This window comes from Megalops cyprinoides, chromosome 12 (genome assembly GCF_013368585.1).
Source record: "Megalops cyprinoides isolate fMegCyp1 chromosome 12, fMegCyp1.pri, whole genome shotgun sequence".
Lineage (NCBI taxonomy): Eukaryota > Metazoa > Chordata > Actinopteri > Elopiformes > Megalopidae > Megalops > Megalops cyprinoides.
Window position 1 is genome coordinate 36,740,902 of NC_050594.1, and position 26,198 is coordinate 36,767,099.

Sequence of the window (26,198 nt, forward strand, 5' to 3'; positions counted from 1 at the left end):
AAACTCAGTAGCCTTCTTAAGATTAGCCTACTTAACGTTATAATTCACGTTAAACTGAACAATTCCAATGATGGTGAAGTGAGACAAGGTGAATGGGACGTCTTTGGGAATACTGATGTTGATGTTTCTGTCCTCATTCATCTCTATGTTTCCTTCTTGCTGGGGCTTTGCAATTGACACACTTTGCATTTTATGAACCGTGCTTCCTTATTATCTGGCTACTAGACTAGCTAAATGGATTAACATGGCTCATAGCTTCACCATCCAAGGACCGTGGGTTTTTTAGCTAGTGTTACCATGCAAAGCTTCTCAGCATCCTGGACCGCAACAAAGTAGCATTACCAGTCACATATCATGAACTCAGCGGTGGCTACTTAGCCGGCTAACTACACCGGTAGGCTGGAAAACTGCATGTTAAAAGATAAAAATACAATTTCCCACATTTTGTAAGAATCTAAAATGTATGCACATATCCATGCAACAGAAAGTATGTTCTGCTGTAGCTACATCTACGCGTACCCCTATTTGAGAAACACTGCTCCAGTGTATGATCAGAACTGCTTCCGTAGCAACGGTCTGTTATTCATAGCAGCGGTCTGCTATTCAGAAATAACAGAATGCCGTAATTGACCAATCAGAATCGAGTATTCAACAAAGCTGTGTAATAACTCTATTTAATATATTGAAATTCATTTTTAATTTATCTGTTTGTAGTCCTAATTTTATTTAAAAAGTGCAATAGCCTATTTTAATGATTTATTCTTAAATGTCAGTTTCCATTTTCTCTCACTGCAGTACCCCCAAGTACCCCTAGGGGTACGCGTACCCCTATTTGAGGAACACTGAGATAGAAGATGGCAGCGCAACCGACGCTTGCGGCGGCCTCTCCTAGTACCGAAATAACAGTGCCTTTGTTTTACTCGGCTATGTCTACGTCTATGTCCTCGTTTTCGTGTGGAATTAACCCCCGTATGCATGGGAAATACATGTATGACCGTCAGTTTCTCCTGGACATCAGCAATAAGAACCATTGCTATGAGAAACGCTGGCTGGGAGAGCTTGAGTGTACTCGCCGAACTTGGTCTGCTACACCTGACAGGCCCCAAGGACACCACGGTCTTGCAAGGAACCATGCCGGCAAGGAAGCATCGAAAGCGGTGTGACAGGACGCGGAAGCAGCGCAAGCGTGGAGGAGTGCAGGCTAGGCTAGCAGCTAACCCGAACAAGCCGGCAGTTCCAACAGTAATGCTACCCAATGTTCGCTCGCTGGACAATAAATGGGACCACATCAGACTTTTGAGAGCCTCACTGCGTAGTGTGAGAGATTGCTGTGTTTATGTGTTTACCAAGATGTGGCTGAATGGAAACATCACGGACACTGCGATCCAGCTGGACGGAATAACACTACACAGAGTGGACAGAGTAGCCTCGCTATCTGGTAAGCTATGGGGAGGCGGTCTGGCTGTGTTCTTAAATAAATCGTGGTGCCAGTACGCTCAGGTAGTTTTCCAGCTCTGCTCACCACGTGTTGAGTTCATGACTGTGAAATGTCGACCCTTCTACTTGCCACGGGAATTGACAGCAGTTGTTTTAACGGCAGTCTATGTACCCCCGAGCGCTGACGTGAAGGAGGCTATGTGCGAGCTCTACAATGCAATCAGTGAGCAACAGACGGCCCACCCCGACGCATTCTTCATCGTTGCTGGAGATTTTAACCAGGCAAGTCTCAAGTCTGTCTTACCAATGTTCTACCAGCACGTGAATTTTGCAACAAGGGAAAATAATGCACTGCATTTAATTTACACTAACATAAAGCACTCCTACAAAGCAACACCCCTCCCCCACATAGGCAATTCTGACCACCTAACTGTTATGTTAAAGCCTGCTTACAAACCACGGGTGAAACAGGCAAAACCGGTTCTTAGGGAAGTCAGAGTGTCTCCACAGAGTGCCATCCCCACACTGTTTTGTAACTGTTTTGAAATCACTCAGTGGGACGTGTTCAAAGAGGCTGCCCCATATGACAACAGCATTGACTTGGAAGAATACAGAGAGTCTGTCATTGGTTACATTAACAAGTGTATTGAGGATGTGACTGCTGTAAAAACCATCAAGACACGCGCCAACCAGAAACCCTGGCTGACTGGGGAAGTCCACTCACTGTTGAAGAAATGAAATGCTGCTTTCAGATCCGGAGACACTGCAGCGTACAGACTGGCCAAAAATAATCTGTCCCAGGGTATCAGAGAGGCAAAGAGGAAGTATGGGCAGAATCTTAACAGTCACTTTACAGACAATAAGGACTCACGCCGCTTGTGGCAGGGTTTCCGGACCATAACAGAATACAAGCCAGCCGCTCAAACATGCCACAGTGACCCCTCCCTTCCAGACAGACTCAATAACTTTTACATGTGTTTTGAGGCCTCTAAACACCACAGCACAGAAATTGATACCAGCATGCAGCGAACAGGTATTACAACTGTCTCCAGCCAGGGTGAAGAGAGCCTTCTCTAATGTTAATCCCCAAAAGGCTGCTGGTCCAGATAACATACCTGCGTTCTCAAGGACTGTGCAGAACAGCTGAAGGATGTCTTCACAGACATCTTTAACATCTCCCTCAGCCAAGCAGTAGTGCCCACCTGCCTCAAGAGCGCAACCGTCATACCTGTGCCCAACAAACCCAACCCAGTCTGCATGAACGACTTCCATCCCGTGGCTCTCGCTCTGATAGCAATGAAGTGTTTCGAGTGACTGGTCTTGCGGCACATTAAGGCCCACCTCCCTACAAATCTGGACCCCCTACAGTTTGCTTATAGAACCAACCGGTCCACAGACGATGCAATATTCACCACGCTCCACCTCACCCTGTCCCCAGGGTTGGGAGGGTTACTTTAAAAATGTATTCCGATACAATTACTAATTACCTGTTAAAAAATGTAATCAGTAACCTAATCCAAGTATCACAGTATTAAAGTAACGTAACTTGATTACTTTCCATTACTTTTGGATTGGATTGGATGTGCTAGTGAAATTGTTTAGCCTAATACAATGTTTTATGTTCCTTGTTAGGTTTAATAATTGTTTGTCCAGGTATTCCTTCCTTTGCTATGCGCAAATGCGCGTTTAGATTAATAGCAGTAACCAGGGTGCGAAATACGGGGGTCCCGGGGGCCCGAGACCCCTTGATTCACACTTAAGACCCCCTGAAAGCCTCAACAGCAAAAATTCGGGGACTCTGGAAAAATCTTTAAAAAATTATTTGTCACTTGCGATTGTCACTAAAAATGTCTTTTAACTCTTAAAGCCCGACAGATGCAGCCTGCGTCCAAATTCACATCCCTTCTTCTCGGTTGAATTGCTCATGAAGTATTCCTCGCTAACGATACTAGTTGCTTGTCTATGCGACGAAGTGTTGGCGAGAAAAATAATTTTGAATTTACATCAAAATTAATCATACTTACAATCTATATACAGCTCTGCGTCCATCTCCACACCCATTACTCTTGTTTGAATTAGCCTACTCATGGACTCGTCATTGCATAGATATGGAACACATATCACAAGAAAGGGCAGAACCCGAGCTTTGTAATGATGCTAGTCACATATTTGTACATACCTAAGTAATCACGTTATGAAGACAGATAAAACTTCTGCAAAGTAATATCTTTACTAATTTCTTCACCCATTTTCACACTCCTGCTTCTCGGTTGAATAAGTCACGAAGTCCCTATCGCTTCACAACGTACCGCATATCAACATAAACAGCAGAATTTACCCTTTCCGATGATACTATTTCTCTTTGTGACTGTGTGTTGTCGAGTAATCCGGTTTTGAAATCACAGCAAATTTCTGCATTGTCTCCAACATAGGGCTGACATTTTTTGTACAAAGTGGGATGTAAACACAAAATAATATATTTGCTTTTCATTGCAATGAGTCAAAAGCCATGTCCCAGCGCCCTCCCGTTTTGTTGTTGCTCCCGGGAAACTCCCGTAATTTGCATGGCAAACTTTATTATGCTTAATCGGCATACACGGATCCATAAGTTTTGCATGTTTGTCTGACGTTACCCAAGTTGCCAGATCGTCTATGAAACACAGTCTACACACTACATACAATTAATTACTATCCAACGCCCCCCGCTGAAAAATCCTCCCGTATTTTGAAACCTAAATGTCAGCAGGTATGGGTAGGGAACTCCCGATTGCCACCAGGTATTTCGCACACTGGCGGTAACTATGCGAATTTACTAACTATAATGTTAATTTGGTAGCTAGCTAACTAGCTAGCTAACAGTACTAAAGTTGTCAGAATAGGTTGCTTGCAGTGTCTGTGGTAAAATTAACTATTTGGTCAGAAGAGACGTGATGAGGCTGTATTAGTTTGATAGCTAGCGAGATACCTATTAGTAATATGACAGTTGAGGAAAGTGCGTGAAAGCCAAATTAGCTAGCAAGCTATCTAGCTTTCTACGTTGTTTTTTATTGTAGCTAAGCTAGCTGTGTGTTTGTTTGCAAGGTGATATTTGTATTTGTCAGCGGAATGTGATAGTAGCTGGCTAGTTATGTTTATTGTTTTGTTTATATTGTAGCTAGCTAGCTAGATTTGTCTTTGTAAGGTGGTATTTGTACTTTTCAGTTGAATGTGCAAGTAGCTAGCTACCTAATTTAGCTTTCAAGCACTTTACTATCAAATGTTAACGTTACCTTTAGCTAACTAGATTTCTGTGTAGTTAACATTAGCAGTTGGTCTTACCTGTATTTGTTTCTTAAAATAATATATCGAGTCCTTGGATGATGACAGCATTTTCACAGCTGTAAGGCATAACTTGCACTATACTGTGATGTTGTTCCCCTTTTCTGCTTTAAAGACAAACTAATGGCGAAATTTCCACCCAATGAGCATTTTTTCACTAGAGGCCATGATAATGATTTGGCAACTGTAAGATTGCCTGTGGTTTCTCTTGAGACCAGAGTGGTGTTGTGAGACTCGTTAAGTGTTGTAATGTGTGTGCGTGTGCATGGTAGTATATTGTTGTTTATTTTAAAATGTATTTTAAAATTGTAATTCTGCTAATCCCGTTTTTTTATTTTTTAAATGTATCCGTAATCTCATTACATCTTTTTTTTTCTGTAACTGTAACGGAATACAGTTACCTTTTTTTTGTATCCTAATTACGTAACACCGTTACATGTATTCCGTTACTCCCCAAGCCTGCCTGTCCCATCTGGAAAACCGGGATGCCTACGCCAGACTCCTCTTCATCAACTTCAGGTCAGCCTTCAACACCAACATACCACAGCAACTGGTGGAAAAGCTGAGGTCGCTGGAGGATACTGGCACCTGTAACTAGATCTTGGACTTCCTGGCACAAAGGCAGCAGTCAGTCAGAATTGGCAGCCACACATCATGCACCATCTCAGTGAGCACAGGCTCACCCCAGGGCTGCGTCCTGAGCCTCCTGCTGTTCACCCTGCTGACCCACGACTGTACTGCCCGATTCAGCAACAACCACATCATCAAGTTCGCTGATGATACTACAGTTGTGGGTCTCATCAGCAAAGGTGATGAGTCAGCATGCAGGATGGAGGTGGAGCAGCTGACAGCGTGGTGCAACAGACACAATCTCTCCCTGAATGTTGATAAGACCAAGGAAATGGTCATCGACTTCAGGAAGGCTTGCACAGTGCACCACCCCCTGCTGACCATAGATGGCGTGGCCGTGGAGAGGATCAGTAGCATCAAGTTCCTGGGAGTGCACCTGGCGGACGATCTGTCCTCGACCACTAACACCATGACCATCATCAAGAAGGCCCAACAGCGACTCCATCCCCTCCGGAGGCTCAAGCAGGCCAGCGTACCCATTCCGGCCCTCACCACCTTCTACAGGGGTACCACTGAAAGTGTTCTGACCTACTGTACCACTGTCTGGTTCGGAAACTGCACAACTTATGAACAGAAACAGATGAACAGGATAGTGAGAACAGCGGGGAAGATCATTGGTGCGCCTCACCCATCCCTGCTGGAGATCTTCAATCAGCGCTGCACCCACAGAGCCTCCTGAATCACGAAGGACCCCAACCACCCCTCCCACAGCCTGTTTTCCCTCCTGCCATCGGGGAGGAGATACAGAAGCATCCGTACCAGGACCACCAGGCTTCTAAACAGTTTTATACCCTAGGCTGTGAGGATCATGAACACTCTTGCCCCCCCCCCCCCCCCCCCCAACCCCCTCACTGAATCATTAACCCTTCCATAGGGGTTAATGGTTCATTTCTCTACACCAGTGCAATCCCTTTCACCCTGCACCTGGCACTTTTTATACAGACTATAAAGATAATTTATTGGCAGAATACATGCTGCTATCCCCCTCCAAATATACTGTAAATACATGCTGCTGTAAAACTCAGACAATTTACAGTACACTCCTTGTTTGTACAGTGTTTAATGTATATAGATATATCTTGTTCTTATTCTCTTTCTTAATTTATGTACACTGTTGGTACAGGAGAAACGTTATGTCATTCTTGATTGTACGCAAGTGCGTGATAAAATGACAATAAAGGAAATCTGAATCTGAAATGAGCAGTACCAGACTTGTTTAAATATTTAATAAAATGATAGAGTGGAGTAGGGAACTGTCTTTCATCAAACTATCCATCATTCTGGCCATTTCTGTCCTCAGTGTACTGTCAGCCTGTTGCATGCTTTAAAAGGCTTTAACGTACCACACACAGTGGCATTCTTGGGGTTGAAGGATGGTCTGCTAGGTTTGGGTGCTGGAGGCATCTTGCAGATTGTCATGCTGTCTGGTCTGCATCAGCCTCAGATTCTTCATCTGTAATCAGAAAAATGCATGCTAGCAGTTCCTGACTCTGTTTTTCCATTGTCCCATTTTTTGGTGTTTTTGAGTTTCAGCCCAATTTCAGGGATCTGCAATTCAGTTTTTTTCCCCCAGATCTTTGATTTGAGTCCCCAAAGTGTTCTGCCACACAGAGGGGGGGGGCCTGGCCATGCTTGGAGTCTGTGGCTTGCCATTATTAGCAGCAGCAGCTGCACAGTGTGCAGCGCTGCAACTGGCTGTGTGGAGTATGCAGAGACCCACCTTTACGGGGCCCTGCAGCCACTTATCAGCCCTCTCATCTTAATTGAGTATGAATGCAGCCGCTGTAAAAAACAAAAGTCTCTTCTGCTTGACATGGCATGTGACATTTTCATTGGGGTTCCACGGGTTTAATCCAGGGTGGCAGTGTAGCATAGTGGTTAAGGAGTAGGACTCATAATCAAAAGGTTGCCGGTTGCCCGATTTGATGCCACAGCTGCCTCAGTAAATGTCCAGCTGTATAAATTGACAACACTGTAAAAAAAATGTAACCTATGTAAGCCACTCTGCACAAGAGCACCTGCTAAAGGCCAATAATTGGTAATGTAATCCAGTCATCACCAGGTGGTGCCAGAGAGCCAAGTGTGATTAGATTGTGTGCACAAACTTCATACTGTCCTGACAGTGCTCTCATGTCAGTGTGTCTAATATATATGCATTGTCAATTATTTGACAACTGAGAATATGAATTGAAAGGCATCTTGTGATACTCTTCACTGTACGTTACTTTGAGGTTGCTTTGTAGCTTAGTGCATATTGCCGTTGTGTAATGATGTTTTGCTGGGTGCTGTGTTTCCGGTCTTGTTTCTACAGGGAAGGCTGCTGCGGGGGACCAGAAGCAGCCCAGCTGTCACAGCTGCAGCTCCAGGATTCAAGCTCCTCTGCCATCTCTTCTCTGGGCCCCTTGCTTCACTCTGCTTGCGCCCAGCTCCCCTCTTTGCGGGCATGCTATCTTACTCACCTGGCACACTTGGAACCTGCAGTTACTAGATCCAGGGATGCCTACCTTGGCCGTACCCCTTACATCCGCTCTTGGCTCCTCCCAGAGCTCTCTGGGCCCGTGCTGCCATCCAATTGGCCGTACCTGCCGCTTGTCAGCCTGTACGAGCGCATGGGTGCGGCGGACAGAGGCAGTCTGCTGGTAGAGTCCCTACCCCCGGCCTCAGTACAGTTGGCCATGCACTGCCTGCAGTGGCTGCTGCTGCTGGAGAGCTGGCGGGAGGGTTCCCTGAGGACCGTGCCACCCGCAGCCAAACTGGCACACCTGTCCTGCCTTTTCCTGTGCTCCAGTGACCTCTTCTTGGAGCGGCCCGTGCAGCAGCTTGGATGGGCCCTCCTCCGAACCCTCATGCGCCCCTCGCAGCTGGCTGTGCTGGACCTGGATGTGCCCCTGCCTGGCCTGGCCTCCTTTCAGGACCTGTACTTGGCAATGCTGAGCCAGTTTGAGGCTGTGTCCTTTGGGGACCCCCTCTTTGGTTGCTTCCTGCTGCTCCCCCTGCAGCGGCGCTTTAGTGCCACCATGAGGCTGGCTGTATTTGGTGAGCATGTGGGGCTGCTTCGCTCCCTCAGGGTCCCCCTATATCAGGTAAGGCTGTAGGCGAGGCCCCTAGCCCTCATTCTGCTGTTCTGACATTAGAACTGTTCCATGCTCTAACTCTCCATCTCTCACTCTCTGGCCGTCTTCAGTACAGCATCATTCACTGTCCTTTTGCACATTTTTCCATTTTTTGATACAAATTGATGAGCTTATTTTGAAATGTGTAAAGGATGGAAACTGTGATGCATCAGATTTTAACAACTGTTGTGTAAATAATCCCCACAGGCAGGGTACAAGACATCCACACTACATTTCTGTTTCCAGACAAATCTAATTAATGCTGGGCCTTGAGGTTCATTTACAGCTTCTCCAGTGTAACATTGCATGCCAGTTACCGGCTGGTTTCACAATCCAGCATGGGAATTTTAGCAGTCCGCTCTAAGGCAGATAGTCAGCTGGCACATCCTGCAATACTGCAACTAAACGCAAGAATATGTCAGTGTAACTCCTCCGTGAATGCAGCTTCAGTCATAACCCTGCTGCACCACTGCATAAATCTGTAATGGTTTTTTGAATTACATTCTATACTCTATACATACTCTACTATTCCTAGTGTAAGAGTCTTTTCTTCAACCACATACTGTACATGGGATGTGTTTTAATTTGCTAGGTTTAGATTACATTATGCTCTGCAGTTTATTTTCAAGAGTAATGTTGAGTAAAATGATATTCCAATGGAATGCCTTGCCCAGTTTTGTAGACTTGACCTTTACTTTCTGATTCTGAAATTATATTTTACAGTCAGTTATCTTACCAGCTGTACCACTGTAATTGCAGAACTAAGCTCATCAAGTTATAAACAAGAGGAGCTATAATGTGGGGATACTTGTTGATGTGTGCTTACCATGACTACACTTGTCATGCATGAAATGAGCCAGACTAGCTAGCCTCCAGGTTTTAATATCACACAATGTGCAGAGGTAATACAGTATGTGAAAAGGTCATGTGCTCCACTAGTAACAGCTCCCACTTTTTGTGTCCTAGTTGCCTGTCCCTCTGGAGAACTTCACCTCCCCCCCAGAGGACTGCCTCCCCCTGCTGAGACTCTACTTTCGCTCCCTGGTGACGGGGGCTCTTCGCCGGGTCTGGTGCCCCGTGCTATATGTGGTGGCACTGGCCCACCTCAACAGTTTCATCTTCTCCCAGGATGCAGTGCCTCAGGTACCTGCCCGCCCTCTAGAGCAGTCCCAGCCAGACCGGACATGGTGTGTGCTCAGACCTAAAAACTAATATTGAAAAACCATGCACTTCAAAGTGGAATCTCTGTCTACCTTCCTCTGTCATTCTCTCAAACTGTCTCAGTCTTCCTCTCATTTTTTCCCTTTCCTGTCCTGCCCCTGTGTCCGGACAGGACGTAGACACAGCGCGCCGGAGGCTGCTGAGGAAGGCCTATTACCTGACAGACGATGTAAGTCTCACACACACACACACACACACTTTCTTACATATGCTGTATCGGAACATATATGCAAAAACAAAGTATGAGGTACTGGTTACAGCAGAGACAAACTCGCATTCAGCGGATTATTTGGACATTCTAGCTAGCGGAGCAGCGGCTCTCTACGCGAGATACAGGAGATGCAGAGGGTCAGGCTCCGACAACAAGGTTTCCGGACTCTGCTACGTAGCATCCACCTGGCACATCTCCGCTCCCTGTGGAACAAGATGGTTGAGCCATTACTCCTCAGTGGATCTAACAAGGATTTCTTTCACTTCACTGCCCTGTGCTTCATGGAAACTTGGCTTGGTGATTCTACGCTGGACTGTGCAGTATGTCTCCCTGGGTTTCACATACACAGAGCGGATTGCGTCGCAGTGCTGTCGGGGAAATCGAGAAGTGGTGGAATCTGCCTATACGTTAATGAAGGTTGGTGTACTGATGTCACAGTGTTAAATAAGTCATGCTGTCCAGATGTGGAAACTTTGTTCATAGACTGCAAACCATTATATTCACTGCAGGAATAATACTGGTCAGTGGTTACATTCCACAGCAAGCCTGCGTGAGTGAGGTACAACGGCAATTAACCGACCATATTTTAAGAGAGCAAACCTCAGCCAAGAACTGCCAAAATACAGACAACACATTAAGTGTCCCACCAGGGACAGCAACATACTACACAATATTAAAGGATGCCTATCGCTCTGTCCTGCACGCAACTCTGGGACTCTGATTGCTGCCTGGTTCATCTTATCCTTATATAGGAAGAAACTAAAATCTGCTAAACCTGTAGTTAACATGGGAAACATAGTCTTGCTTTGACTGGAGCGTCTTTGAACTGGCGGCCACTGATCTGGACAAGGTTACAGACATCGTATACCAGTTTCTGCAAGAACATCTGCATCCCCAAAAGGACTCATATCATATTCAACAATGACAAACCTTGATTCACCACCAAAAAGCTTTGTCGGTCCAAGGAGGAGGCCTACAGGTGTGCAGACAGGACCCTGTATGACCAGGCAGGGAACACAGTGACAAAGGAAATCAGGGCAGTGAAAAGGGTCTACTCTGAAAAGCTTGAAAATAGGTTTTCAGCCAATCACCCATCATCAGTGTGGAAAGGACTGCAGGACATCACCAGCTACAGGAAGTCATCCCCCCACACCATGGAGAATCATCAACTGTCTGAAGAACTAAATGTGTTCTGCTGGTTCAAAGAGACAATGGCCACACCCCTGACCCACTCCATTTCACACCTGGCACCAACAATTATGCCCTCACATGTACCAATTCTCACCCTGCCCATACAACAACAGTGTTTCCCACATGTCTGAAATATACTTGTGGTGGTAGCTGGCGGAAAGGGACAGCATTACCTGCCGGCACAAAAATGGCCTACTACATGTGACAAACAACAAATACGTGTGACCTTTAACATAATGTTTTGATTTATTGATATATGAATATATGAATATTTCTATTAATTTCAGATATTTCACAGATCTAACCCCCCAACCCTCCCTTCCATCTACCCACATGGGAAGAATAAGACAAAGTAAAAAAATTAAGAGTAAAACACTCTTTAGTGTGTACAAAGATGGCACTGTTTGTCAGAGCACTTAATCTTTCTTATATTTAGCGAGGACAACTTTGCTGCATGTTGCGCAGCAAATTATGTGGTCCAGTTATGTGTGCTGAATCTTGAGTCTAGTAGCTATCAATGCAGCATAGTTACTGCTTTCTTTCATAGAATTCGAAGCTACTACCAAAGTCAGAACAATTAAGCTGCTTATACATGACTAGCTTTGGGGCGTCAATGCAACGCTCAGCATAGGCTTGACGTGCCGCTCAGTCCTCCAACGTGACAAGTGTCCTAGATATGTAATCAGTGGTATTTTAAAAAGTAGAGAGCGGCAGAAATAAGGCACAGACAGAAGCTCAAGTACTTACTATCTCAACAACTTTGCTGAACATGTATTTCAACAAACAGAAAAAAGCCCTGGCAATTGTTATGATAGTTTGCTGAAGGAGGAAAAGAGCCCATAGAACGTGGGTTCACGAAAAACATTGCCGTCTCGGGATTTTTAATGTTTAAAATGTTCCGGATGTTTTACTTTTACCCGTAATTTGTTGTTAAATTTGATGATTCAGAGACGTCTTCCAGATGAGAAAACGCTCTTTTAAATACCTCTTCCAGATCTCTCGGCATACATCGCATAGACGTCTATGGAGATGTATGTGTGCTTACAGGCAGGCCAGGATTACCGCACGGGCCTATCGGGCACAGGCTCAGGGGCCCAGAGGTCACAGGTGCCCTAAAAACCTGCAACAAGTAAGCCCTGCTGCTCCAGGGTTGACCCTTGAGAGACCCTAAAAGGCCCGTAGCAATATAAAAAGGGCTACATGGGCCCCCAACCTGAACGCAAGTGGTCTACAGCTAGTCAGGTGCCAGTCAATCCCATGTTGCAGCCGACTGGCACCTGATGCCCTGTGTTGTACAACTTGTGTTGTACAATACAACACAAGTGAAAAACCATACAGAGTCAACAATAGTAGAAGCACTGCATGACCAGGTTTCAATGGTTGGCCAGGCAAGGTACAAACTAGCAAGTAGAGCTAACGAGTATGTTAAACCATTAGATTACATTTTTTTACAATTTTATTTATAGTTTAGTAGGAGACAGTTTGAGATGTGAGAAGTTCCTTTAGGGGGTAGTGTTTCAGGTGCTCAGGTGAGAGCGGAAGAGCTGTGTCTTCTGATGTTTCTTGAAGACAGAGAGGGACTCAGCAGAACAGATGACGTGTGGAAGTTTATTCCACCATTGGGGGGCAATGGTTGAGAAAGTCCTAGATAGTGATTTTACATTGCAATGCGATGGGACCACCAGATGCCATTCGGCAGCAGAGCATAGCGGTCAGGAGGGTTGCAGCAGTGAGTTCAGGTAGGTAGGTGCAGTTTTGTTGGCCACTCTGTACGCAAGCGTCAAGGCTTTAAACATGATGCGGGCAGCTACAGGGAGCCAGTGGAGCCCCATTCTCCAACACCTTGACTGCCGAGGGACCTATGCAAGAATCTTGTTTGTACACTCCAAACTTGCCCAACTCACTGTGCCTGCCCCCACCTGTAAGTGGATTACCAACTTCCTCACAGACAGGAAGCAGCAAGTGAAGCTGGAGAAACTCACATCCACTACCCGCAAAAAAAATCATTACAGTTAACCTGTCAATACTTCGATTTTTTCCATACCAGAGCCAGGAAACGAGCAGGCAAAATCATATTTGATCTCCTTCGTGTTTCAGATCACCAGCCACAAAAACAAGCCAACACTGGAATAGCTTCTTCCAACCAGCCATCACACTCTTGAACTAGCGACATTGCAACCACGTCTCTGTTCTGCATGCTCACAGTGCAATAGTTGTACAACTATAGATGTACATATCCATAGCCTGCACTCAGATACACTTTATCTCTGCTCATTGTGCAAAAGCTGTATATATCACAGCGCAATAGTTGTCTATAACTAATCGTTGTACGGACCCACAGCCTCTATTCATACACTTCAACTTATTGTACAGTATTGGTCATATTTATTTTTATATATCTCATTCATTCCATCCGTGCTCCATTCCATGTATGTGTCCTGCACTACTGTTGTTGTTTGTTGTACCACTACTGTTGGATGGCATTTGTTCTTGTCACCTTGACATTGTATGAAAGCACTATGAGTGACATTGGAACCAGAGTCAAATTCCTTGTATGCATAAGCATACCTGGCCAATAAAGTCTGATTCTGATTATATACTGTATAGACAGAACTTCATCTCATGCAGACAGTCAAACATATACAGTACATGCACACACACAAGTAGACACACACTCACATGCACAGTCACAAAGACACTCATACATACGGATACTCCCACATACTCACATGCAAACTCTTGCAGACACTCACACGCAGACATGCACACTCATACATAAACATGCACACTCATGAAGACACACATACACACGCATACTCATGCAGACATTCACGCATACATGCGCATATTCATGCACTCACGCATACATATGCACATTCAAGTAGACACACACATTAACATGCACACTCATGCAGACACTCACACATACACATGCACACTCATGTACACACAGAGACACACACATTAACAGCCCTGTCTGACATCTGTCCTTTGCCTCTAGGTGCTGAAGGGCCACCTCCTTCTGTTCAAGCTGCCCCAGCAGAAGAGTGAGCTTGGGTTTGAGACATATGATCACCTGCCTCCTATCAGGGCCCAGAGACTCGAGGCTGTGGTAGGAGCAGAGGAGGGCAACAAGGTGGCAAGAGACTGAAGATTTAAGAGGGAGATGTAAAGCATTGTGGTTTGGAAGGGCACTTATCAGGTGGGCTTGGGTTTGTGCTCCTTAGAAGTCCTGTTTGGCCCTGAAGTATCACTGCTGTCTAACCTTTAAGAAATATAATTTTGTACATTCACCTTCTTGTGAGGAAACCTGGGAGTCTATGATTTTTCTCTGTCTTCATGTCTAACTCATTCTTCACTGTTTTTCTTAATTGAATGCACATCTGACAAATGGAGGCAATTAGAACAAATGAGGGTAAAATCACTTTTCAAAGCAGTCCTCCACACCCTGCTGCAGTGATATTGCTGAAGGTCAGCCAAACCAAACTGACAGCCTGGCTGCATGTCTGTCTCCTTCCAGCAAACCCAGGCCCTCAGTGGTGTGTCAGCAGCGGCCCGCCCAGACAGGTGTCTACAGTAGCTTTCACAGGATTCTCTGACAGAGCACAGACACAGGCTGTGAAACTGTACCTAAGGATTCCCTTCAGTATGATTGGCTGAAAATGACTGAAAAGAGTAAATAGATCTTTATGGATGAGGAAATTGCAAAAAAGCGCATGCCACTTCCACATGCAAAGCACCATGTTACTTTATATTTTAATAGAAATGTACTGTAGCATATCTTTACGGGTTTCTGGTATTTAATTGAGATTGCATATAATGCAACTGAGAGCTTTTGAGAGGGAAAGTTGTTGTGTGAGTGAGCAAAAGACCATTTGCCTCAGTGCTTATACCAGAGTCATTGCCCTTACAGCTAGAACACCAAAGCTAACTGTGTAATAGCAGCTGTGTTTCACGAGGCAGTATGAAAACAATGTAATACCAAGGAGGGGAGACCCCAGCATAACAGTCATTTATCCAATACGGTACATCTGCGGCAGGTGGTACTCAACATTCAGCCTTCAGAACCCCACATTGAACAAGAAGAGGGGAAGACAGGTGAACTGAGACTTACAGCTCTGTGTCTCTTTGGCCTTATGTCCTGCTGTGTGCCTGTCTGCCTGTGCCAAACTTCCCAGGGCGCGCACACAGTACCAGTCGAGGTACACACCTGATTAGGATAATGGGAAAAATGCATTCAAAGACATTTTTATCTAAAGACTTTTGCTTAAATTCTTGAAATGTATTTCTTAAACAAATATAAATAGTGAAGCTGATGCCTATGTATGAATTTCTTTAATTTTAAAAATATTTTTGGCTACTTTGAAGAATCTAAAATATAAGATAGTTTTGATTTATTTTTTGGTCACTGCATAATTCCATTTGTGTTATTTCATAATTTTGATGTCTTTACTATTACAAAAATGGGGAAAATAGTAAAAATTAAGAAAAACCCTTTTATGAGTAGGTGTGTCCAATCTTTTGACTGGAACTATACACACACACACCAATCATCGATCAGCGCTGTGGTCTTTCTTTCGGTGGGCTCCTGTGTCCTCTCCTCTCCCTGCTGCAGGGCCTGCATGCAGGTGTGTTCTGTATCTCAGACCCCCTGCAGCTTTGAAGGTGACTGCAGGACAGAGTGGAGCACTGTGGATCCCCTCTCTGCAGCTACCTGTCAGGTGATGTTGACTTTGCCACAGAGGAGGTGGGACAGCAAGTGGATCAGTATTCAGCATAGGACATGCTTATTGCATTATTGTTGATTTACCTTCCTTGCACTCACCACCAGGTTGGTGCCATTTTGAAGCAGTTTGTACTGTGAGTGCCAAGCATCTGTCCTAAGCTTGCCCTTCTAATATCGTTGTGGGACATCTATATTACATTACCATAACTTGGGCGGCAGTGTAGCATAGTGGTTAAGGAGCAGGACTCGTAACCGAAAGTTTGCCGGTTCAATCCTCGCTGGTACACTGCTGCTGTACCCTTGGGCAAGGTACTTAACCCACACTTGCCTCAGTAAATATCCAGTTGTATAAATGGATAACATTGTAAAGAACTGTAACCTATGTAAGTCGCTTTGGATAAAAGCGTCTGCCAAATGAATAAATGTAAATGTAAATAACTTGGGGCTTTCGTACATCAAATTGACAAAGCTTTTGACCTTAGCGTGTCACCAGTATTTCCAGTAGGTGAGAACGTGTCTGACATGGACAATCTCCTATTGTGTGCTACATGTGTGAAAGGGCAACTCCGGACAATGTCCGGACCTGATTCTGCGGACATTGTCCAGAGTTCATATGTGAAAACGGCTTATGTTGCGCCCTATCGCCCCTAGACTGGGGACATAACATAAAATGGGGGCTCGTCCGCTAGGATTTCTTTGAGGTGTTTGTCCTTTTGGCCTGTTTTGTTGTGGTTGGTAGTTTTTACTTTGCGTGTGGGGGACATGGAGGTATTTCAACTGGAGGAATTTGCTGTCCGTCCAACTTTAGAGCAGTTTGAATGCTGTAGGAAAGCGGATTTATACATACTTGCAGATTTTTTCCATATTGAGATACAGTCAGCTACGAAGAAGGTGGTCAAAGATGTGTTATACCATAAATTGGTTTTGCTTGGGGTCCTGTCAGAACCCGAGTCAACAGGGTCAGGTGTTGCCACAGATAGGCCCGCTATGCTGTCAGGAGCGGAGGCTGCTACAGAAGCGCTGCCTACTGGCATAGAACCTGAGTCTCGGAAGACTGGAGAATTGCTACTGTCTGTGCAGCTCAAGGAGTTAGACCTGGAGATCAAACGCCAGGAGCATGAAACCCAGTTCCTGCGGCTCCGTGTACTTGAAGCTGAGGCTACGAGAGATCAGTGAACGTGAGGTGAGTCGCAGGCTGTTTCTCCTACACGTATGCTTGCCAGCTCGTGTTCCTGTGACGCAACTCCTGATTTCGATGTGAGCAAGCACATTCGGTTGGTACGACCTTTCAGAGAAACTGAGGTAGACTCCTATTTCAATGCGTTTGAGCGCATTGCAGCTACCCTGCACTGGCCTAGGGATTTGTGGTCTCTATTGCTACAGTGCAAATTGGTGGGTAAAGTGCGAGAGGTTTGTGCAGCGATGTCTATTGAAGAGAGTCTGGATTATGATGTTGTAAAGGCCACTGTATTGAGAGCATATGAGTTTGTCCCCGAACCATGTAAAAACTACCAACCAGACATTTGTGGAGTTTGCCCATGAAAAGGCCAGTCTGTTTAATAAATGGTTGCATGCTTGTAAAGTTTCAGATTTCCATCATCTTAAAGAGCTGTTGTTGTTAGAAGAGTTCAAAAATTGTCTGCCAGAAAGAATTGTTGTGTATTTGAACGAACAGAAAGTAACGTCTGTGGCGCAAGCTGCCGTTCTTGCTGATGAATATGTTTTGACACATAAGACTGTTTTCTGTACCCCCACGCCATGAAGCCACTCAGCCACGAAATCCGGATAGAAGCTTTAGATCCTCGAAAACTGAATGTGAACCCTTCGCCTACAAAAGGCACTCGGGAGTGTTTTTGGTGCCATGAGATTGGGCATCTTATCGCAGTCTGTCCTGTTCTGCAGATGAAATCGCAGTCCAAACAGTCCGGTCTGTCGACTAAGAGTGTTTGACTGGTCAAAACTACTACTTCGATACCTCTCCCAGCCTTAGTACAGATCAACTCATAGCTGAGCAGAAAAGTGACCCTTTGGTTGCTACATGTAGGGCCTCTGCTGTAGCGAAAGAAGCCATCACCTAGCAAGCAGTTGCTTATTTCATGGATGATGGTATCCTGATGCGGAAATGCTCCGCACCACACTCTAGGGAGTTTGATTGGAACTCAACATACCAGATTGTGGTTCCTATACAATACTGTGTGCATGTTTTAAGTTTAGCCCATGACCCCTCTTTTGCTGGTCACTTGGGCATAACAGAAACTTACAATTATATTCTACAACATTTCTTTTGGCCGGGTTTGAAAGCCGACGTTGTTAAATACTGCTGATTTTGTAACACATGTCAAATGGTAGGCAAGCCAAACCAAGTTGTTCTGCCCACTCCCTTAAAGCCCATACCCATCATAGGTGAGCTTTTTGAACACATCATCCTAGACTGTGTCGGCCCGTTGCCGAAGACCAAATCCGGTAATCCATACCATCTGACATTTTGACAAAAATGCGGTGTCTCGAGATTTTAAACCCAGTGATAAAGCTTCAGCTTTACTTCCTGTTGCCGGTTCTGCGTTGCAAGCAAAATTTTCTGGCCCATATGTCATAGACCTTAAGCTTAGTGACACTGATTATGTAATTCGTACTCCTGACCAAAGGAGGGAAACTCACGTTTGTCACATTAATATGCTGAAGGCCTATGTGTCTAGAGACACGGCTGAAACTTCGCCGTCCATTAAGTCTGCTGATGTCCCTGTCGTTTTGGTGTCAGTGGTTCCTCCATACAGTCCTGAGGAGGATGGTCTTCGGTTATCGGAGGGTTTGTTGCCCTGCGCACATCTGCAAAATTCTGAGATGTTGGAGACTCTAGAGTCTCATTTGTCTCATTGAAATGTTTCCGCCCGTAAAGATATTGTGCAGTTAATTCACTTGCCTTTGTTCTCCAATCATCCACCGCAAACCACTGTCATCAAACACGATATCGATGTAAATGACCATAGCCCAATTATATAACATCCATACCGGATGAAACCCACTTTATCCATCATGCATAAAGAGGTTCAGTATCTCTTAGAAAATGGTCTCGCAAGATGTAGTTCCAGTCCCTGGAGTTCACCGTGTCTCCTTGTCCCAAAACCAGACGGTACATTTAGATTTTGTATGGATTACAGGACAACAGGATTCTCAGGGCATAGATCATCCGATCTGTTATTTCTCCAAGAAAACATTACAGCACAATCAAAAAAGAAGCCTTGGCCCTTTTGCTCGCACTCCAACACTTTGAAGTATACGTTGGTTCCAGCTCACTACCCCTTATCGTGTTCACCGATCACAACCCACTCATATTTCTGTCACAAATGAAAAATGTGAATCAACGACTGATGCGTTGGTCGCTGTTACTAATAGATTTTTCATTGGATATACGCCATAAGAAGGGGTTGGAAAATGCAATTGTTGACATTTTGTCCAGGGAAGTATAGCCTGTCCCTAGAAAAATCAATTTGTACAGGGGTGCATTATATGATTTTTCTTTTTTAAGGAGGGGCATGTTACGACCCTTGGGTCGTCATGTTTCTTGTAAGTGTTTTTGTGGTTGTGTTTCGTTGCGGGGGTGTGCCTCTTTGACCATTACAAATGTGCAGCGACGGGATTGGCCGGAAGCTCACCTCTGTCCATTGGCTCCTGGGGGCGGCGGGAGTTTCAAGAGAGCCGACCTGCGGTGACGAAGGGGAGAGACCCAGCAATAGAGAAGAGAGCGCACCTCTGTAACCTTGTTATCTTGTAGTTTCATTTTGTGGTAGTCTGTGTGTTTAGTGTTCATGTTTTCATGACAGTCCGATTGTTTGGTGTGGTTGTGTTTGTCACTGTTCGGTATATATATATTCTGTATATATTTTCACTATTTGTACATACACCATACATACATAGTAGTAAGGGTGAGCTGCCTTTCTTTTGTTGTTGTTGTTTTGGTTATCTTTTTCTCCTGTTTTTTTGAGTAGCTAGGGAGTCAGGGTAAGCCTTTGTCTTTTTTTGTTGTCTTTTGTTTGCCTAGGATAGCTATTACGGGTTTCCTAGATAGTTTCATTTTGTTTATTATTTAGGCCTGGGCGCACCCCCAAGCTTTTCCTCCTGTCTTTTTTTTTTTTTTTTTTTTTTGGTTTATGGGAATAAAACCTCAAATGTTTCCCTGAACTAGTCTGGTAATCAGTTGTTGGTCACCAGAATTCACTATTTATGTTGCGCCCTATCACCCCTAGACCGGGGACGTAACAAGTGTTAGATTACAGAACATGACAGGTTATGCAAATATTATGCCTGGTGTCATTAGTGTTGATAAGTAAAATAATGTCTTTGCAAATAATTCAGTCCTGATTTGTGTACCAAATTACAGAAATGAAGAAACTGAGTTTCAACAGCACAAATGTTTCCAGTACTGATATTGGAACAGACCCCATTTCAGCCCCTAGTTCTGCCACCATTGCTTTTATTTATGTTTATGCAACAATCTGTGTTTAAAGAGTGTGGAAAAGGGAATGGCGACAGGATTGCAAAGTGACTATAGAAGCATTGTTTCTGGGAGACATATTTGCCCATGTTATTTCCTCATTGCAGCCCTTTCTGTACTGAGGAACATGCTTCAGGCACACTAAAATGTTTTCTTGGAACTTTGTTCATTGCTGAAGGTGACTGGGTAAACTGGAGGAGGCTGGATGGGTCACTGGAAGTGTTCCCTTCCCACAGTGGAGCAGCTCTGAGTGAAACTCACTAAAAGATTTCCTGCTAAGTTTCACCAGCATGGCCCCAGCAATGTTCCACTGAAGTGGCTTAGCCAGCACCTGCACAAAATCTAATCTAAACACCAATTTGGAAAATGCCCATGGGCAGTAGGCGGATGTTTGTGCTGCCTGCACCACTTCAGCAGATGGCAAATCGAATGGACCGATTGTATAAGCAGGAGACAACCCCACTGTTTTAGTCTCTGTCATCCCTGCAAGTGTGGCTGTGCTGTGTTGTCCTCCCGCATGGACCCAGTATCCAGGCTTTGGTGTATATTTTGTCCCTGGTCACAAAGAATCTATGAGATTCCCCACTTGCTTTGTCCTGTCTGTTCCTGCATTATCATTTAGCAGTGAATGTTTGCAGTTTAGTTTTTTGGGCAGTGGGCTCATGGGTAATGTTGGCTGGCAGCCAAAATCTAATGGCTCCAAATTTCTACCTCCCACATCCCCCAGCTTTTTATGTATGGCTGTCTCCCAGATCCCCCCCCCCACCTGGCATTCCAGGTTGACCATGGATCCTCTCCATTGGCTTGTCAGGAATGTGGTTTTGGCGAGCACCTGGGGGGAAGAAGGTTGGACTGCTTTGTGGGCACGTCCTTAAACGGACATGTGGTCTGCCCCCACATCTGGTCTGCATCTATGCATGGGCAAGGCTGGACTTGGTTCCTGGCAGACTCTCTGGAGAGGAGACACTGCTGTGTGTGCCATGCATGCTTGGTGCTGGTGTCCTGACACTGTCACCGATGGCATGGGAGCAGTGGTAATGGACAGGGCCTGTGCTCTCTGGCACAGTCTGTGAGCTGAAAGCACCGCCACCTCCTGATAATGCGTTTGCTGGTGCTTGGATTTTCCCAAAGATCTGGGTTTTTAAACCCCTGGCAGACATGCCATCACACAACTCTGAGAAGCCCTTTGAGGATATTTTTATGCATCAGCCCCGCAGGAGCCCCTCTTAATTATGGTAGGGTACTTTTGCATTTATGCTGTTTCTGGTATTTAATACTAAGAAAGTCATATCTCCACAGCCTTTGTAGAGCCTTTGAGTTTTTATTCAACATGGGCTTTTATATGTTAAGTACATAAATGTTTTTGTGATGAAATAAATTGTAGGTTTGAGAACTGCACAGAGAAGTGGTGCAGATTGAGGTTCTGCAACCCCTTGATTTAGTGATATATTTTTTGACTGGTGCCTTGTAATTGCACCTTGAGTTTTTTCCCAAAAGCATCTCATGCGAAAGGCATGCACAGTTTTACATCTCCATGTAACAGCCATGAATGTTGACAAGTCCAGCCTTCCCCTGAAAGACCAGATGAAGAGACATTCCCACACTGAGAGCAGGATTACCAAAAAGTGCAATGGCATTCTAACTGTGATGTGTCTCTTCCAGTTAACTCTACCTCAATTTTACAAAAAAGGTCACCTTCAGGCTACAGCTCCAGTTAAATTGCTCATCCCCAGAGGACTTCCTGTTATTTGCAACACTCCATTCTGGACATGGGGTCACACCTCAGAGGAGAGCATGCAGAGACTGTGGAAAACATGTGAGGAAGCCCCCCCTCCCCCAACTGAGGTCCTGGCCACTGCATATCTTCAATGTGTAATTATATTTAAAAGGAATGACATAGCTATAAACCTATGCACATGTGCCAGGCTGTGGCAGACACACAGGTTTTTTAAAAGTTGCTCTGGTAATGATTAAGCAAGGGTGGCAGTTTCATTTTGATAAAAATCCCGAAATTATTTTTTCCAGCCAAATTAAAACCAGGTCCTTTGTACTGAACTGCCAAGACTTTTGTTAACTTAATAACAAACTATGTTTCTTACATGGAGCTGGAGCAAAGGGCAAGATTGTTTTGTTGTGAAATTTTATTTAAATGTTTATTCCTCAGTAATCTACACTAGATCCTGCTAACATGGAGCAGCTGTGGGATCTGGTAAAAAAACACAGTATAGAAAATACAAAGATACGCATAGAAAACTGGGGTCAGGGTGGGTGGGGGTAAGGGAAGAGGGGGTTTCAAATGTAGTTTTGCGACCATAATTGGATAAAATATGCCCGCCCCTTCCCATAAAATGACTGCGATGTTTTCCCTGCATTTGTTTTGGATGAAAATTCCAACTTACACGCACTGCTGTTTGCCGCGTAGGCTTTGGCTCTCATTCCTTCTGGCTTGAAGCATGCCTGATTCACACTGAGCACAGCGTGCTGAGTCTTAATCCATGGCAACCTTCACACTGGGGATCCGGTGGGAGACACTCAGAGCTTGTGACATGTTTACTGTCACTTACTCCACAAGCAGACATCTGTATAATTTTTACATATTTTTTCCCTTCTTTGGCAAGTGATGTGGTTGCAGCTTTGTTATTTTATAGACCCTTAGGAGTGGAGAAAAAGGCTGCTTTGGGAGCTGAAACGAAGAATAAGGCCAGTGTCGAACAGAGTTGAGATCCCTGTTTTCTGTCCTGAGCAGTACAGCTGCTTCTTGTGGCCTTTTGCATTTATCTCCAAATTTTCTTCACTGTTGCAGTGACATGTTGAGAATGCCCCCCTCCAGAAGCACACAGTAGTGTGTTCCGGTTTGTTTGTCTGTGTTCCAGCACGGCTGATTGGGTTTGGGGAAAAGAACACAAGGGGTGTAGCTGTACCAGTAAACAGCTTTTGCTTTCTGTGACTCTCATCCAATAAGTTGGTGATCATTTGCTAAGGAAAAAATGCTGCATAGTAAAGGATCACAAAGAAGAACCACACCCAGTTATACCTCATTTTCCTTTCACTAGATACTTGCATTTACTCCACAGTAAAGCCAGTATTCAAATTTAGTGACACTAACCTTGAGCGTCACAGAATGTCATATAGTTTGAACTACAGAACTTCAGAAATGGCAGAAATAACATTTATCCTCTTTCTGTCTCTCTAGTCTTGACGAGATGATTGCTTAACACACGATGCGGTACTTTATACAAAAGCATGCAGTTGCTGTCAAAGAACTGAAAACCCACATTTATCTCCTTGTTCTCTTTAATTTTTCTGTTCAGCTGGATAGCTTTGTGAATGTGTTTACTATCTTGTCATCATACCGAAGAAAATTGAGTTACTTGCGCTTCCTGTCAGTGTGCTCTTAAAGTATAGAAAGGAGAGAGAGAACAGAGAGCTCTGTGGCCTGGCACTGAGCAGCAGCTGAAAGGAGATTCAGAGCTGCAGTCAATGGGATGCCTGTTAGTTTTCAGTACCCAGGACGTGTGTCACACAGGGAAGCTCCTGTCTTGAACCCTGGTGCTGGTGATGTAGGGACAAGATGGTCTGATTGTTTGAATGATGGTCAGGGGTTGTAATGTCATCTCCCATGGACCCTGCTGAATGAACAGGTCCTCAGTGGCCTGCTTACTCAGGCAGAATTCATCCTGCTGTTGGGGCAATAGTAGGCCTAAAGCCCATTCTATGAAAGATACTAAGGAATTACAAATGCATCACTGTGCCCCGCCCCCATCCCTCTGTGCTTTAACTCTCATTCTGCTTCACTTGTTTTTCAATCCTATTAGCACTCCTGATCCTACTTCAATGAACAAGATTGGTCATAACTTTGTGCTGAAACTCATGGAGACTCTTGACCCCTTCCCGGGCCACAATTGTGGATTAGCTAAACTATGCTGATCCTTGTGTCAGCCATACCAAAAGAAGTTTGAAATGGGTTCTCGGAATGCTGCTACAGTGTTCTGGACACAGCAGATGGCATCTGTAGCTCTGCCTGCCCAGCAGGGGGCAGTATACCAGCAGCACTCCCATGGAAGCGCAAACCGCCTCATGGCGGGTTGCACACTGGACCAATTCAGGCTGGAATGCATGGACTGATGTGCCCCCCCCCCCACACACACACACTGCCTAAGTGGGCAAAATTAGTGTCACCAGGTCCTAATGTCATTACCCAGGGGAATAATCCAGAGGGACTGATTCTATTAGTTTGAGGACATAGTGCTCTGGAGAGGGCTGGATCTCCTAACAATGCCCACATTGAGTCCAGGCCGTCCCAACGGCCAACTGAAAAACAACCGGGGCAGGGGGGAGATGTGTCATTTTGCTGCGCTTGGGCCAAAAAAAAAATGCGGATGCAGCTGGACTTGTCATATTTTTATATTTTTGACAGATCACATGGCCCTTTCAAGTTTCCTCCTTTTTTCTACCATCAGGGCTTCATTTAGTGGCACCTGCCTCATAAGGAACAGTCAGGTGGTGGCTTTCTGTACTGCTCAGCATAAATGACATTTTGGTCAACATGCCTCCGTAATGTTTGTCTCTGTGCGATTTCTCTGTATTGTGTATGTGTCCCTGTTCACACCTGGTATTAACATGCGTCTTGGGTGATCTGATCGCAAGTGGATAGCTCTAAATACGTCTGTTCACACCTGACATTAAATGGGTCCCCACATGCGTCTCAAGTGACCACTTGTGATTGAATCTCACTTCCCCGCTCTATATGCAAATAAACACGTACATCATTTCCATTTGCAAATGTAAGTTTATGCATCATTGAAAAGTCTGCTTGAATGAATCTTGTTATGACTGTCACTATGAAATAATGGGTTGTAACTGTAAATGAAAACTTAGTTGACTAGGAAGCTAGATTCCGTTCATCACTGACATTAAATGCCCTAAATTAAATAGCCGTAGCTGATCTTTTGTTAAATTCTGTTTAACGTTGGAAAAAGCATAAACACTAGATTTGAACATTTTGAACTTCACCGTACTTGTTTGACACCTTGCCAGTATGGTTGAATTAAATAGGCTAAGCAAGATATTATGTTTCCAAAGTTTCTTATGTTATTCACTGCAATGAAAATGTTTCATAATGTAGTTTAATATCAAAGGGTGTTTGCTGGTTTGCTGTTGTTGTGAATACATCTATGAATTACTTTTCTAAAACTGAAGCACGCTTGTTATGGAAGAAGGGACATTCTAAAACGCTTAACGTGAAAGGGCTTAATGTGGCTTAATGTTCCAAAACGGCGATCAACTATCACCAGATTTCTCTAAGACATCTCTTGTCATAAACAATTCCACCTGTCAAAAAATCAAAACCGACATCCTATGAGTATGGACGCTTTTTTGATAGGAGATAGTGTTTATGATATGTGAGATGTCAGACAAATTTGGTGATCATTGATCGCTGTTTTGGGACATTAAGCTTTTTCCTTATAGGCTAATGGACGTCAATGGAGAGGAAAACATTAGTGAGATAACTACCATACTCCTAGGCAGTAGCGGAGCGCGGGGGAGGGGGGGTTGGGGCAGGCAGAGGGCTCTGCCCAGTAACAAAGGGGCCCACCTTGGGCCCGATCGACTGAACATGCATTTTTGTTGTTTAGTTTAATATTTTGAATAAAGTTTGTTTGAGTGTCTTGATTGCCGCAGAAAAAATAAAAAGTCAGACTGAGGGCGCAATGGTTTCGACTGACCTCTAGCTAAGTTTCTCACCGCGATATTTATTTTGAATGAGCAGAGACACAATAAAGTTACAGAAAACTTTATGTGCTGTCCAGTATCCTTGTGTAGGGTGTACAAACAGAAAAATTCTGCTTTCTGTTCGAG

At 44.6% G+C, this 26,198-nt stretch overlaps 1 protein-coding gene across 2 annotated transcripts in view; it reads left to right on the forward strand.

Annotated features, from left to right (window-relative positions):
• Window positions 1–15,340, forward strand: part of rpap1 (RNA polymerase II associated protein 1) — a 46,278-nt gene extending 30,938 nt beyond the window's left edge. For both annotated transcript variants that reach the window (XM_036542002.1, XM_036542003.1), the window contains exons 22-26: window positions 7,697–8,468; window positions 9,465–9,641; window positions 9,832–9,888; window positions 14,123–14,323; window positions 14,642–15,340. In XM_036542002.1, coding sequence (XP_036397895.1) covers window positions 7,697–8,468; window positions 9,465–9,641; window positions 9,832–9,888; window positions 14,123–14,272 — 1,156 coding nt within the window. In that variant the 3' untranslated portion in view covers window positions 14,273–14,323; window positions 14,642–15,340. The remainder of the gene's footprint in view (window positions 1–7,696; window positions 8,469–9,464; window positions 9,642–9,831; window positions 9,889–14,122; window positions 14,324–14,641) is intronic.
• Window positions 15,341–26,198: the final 10,858 nt, after the last annotated feature.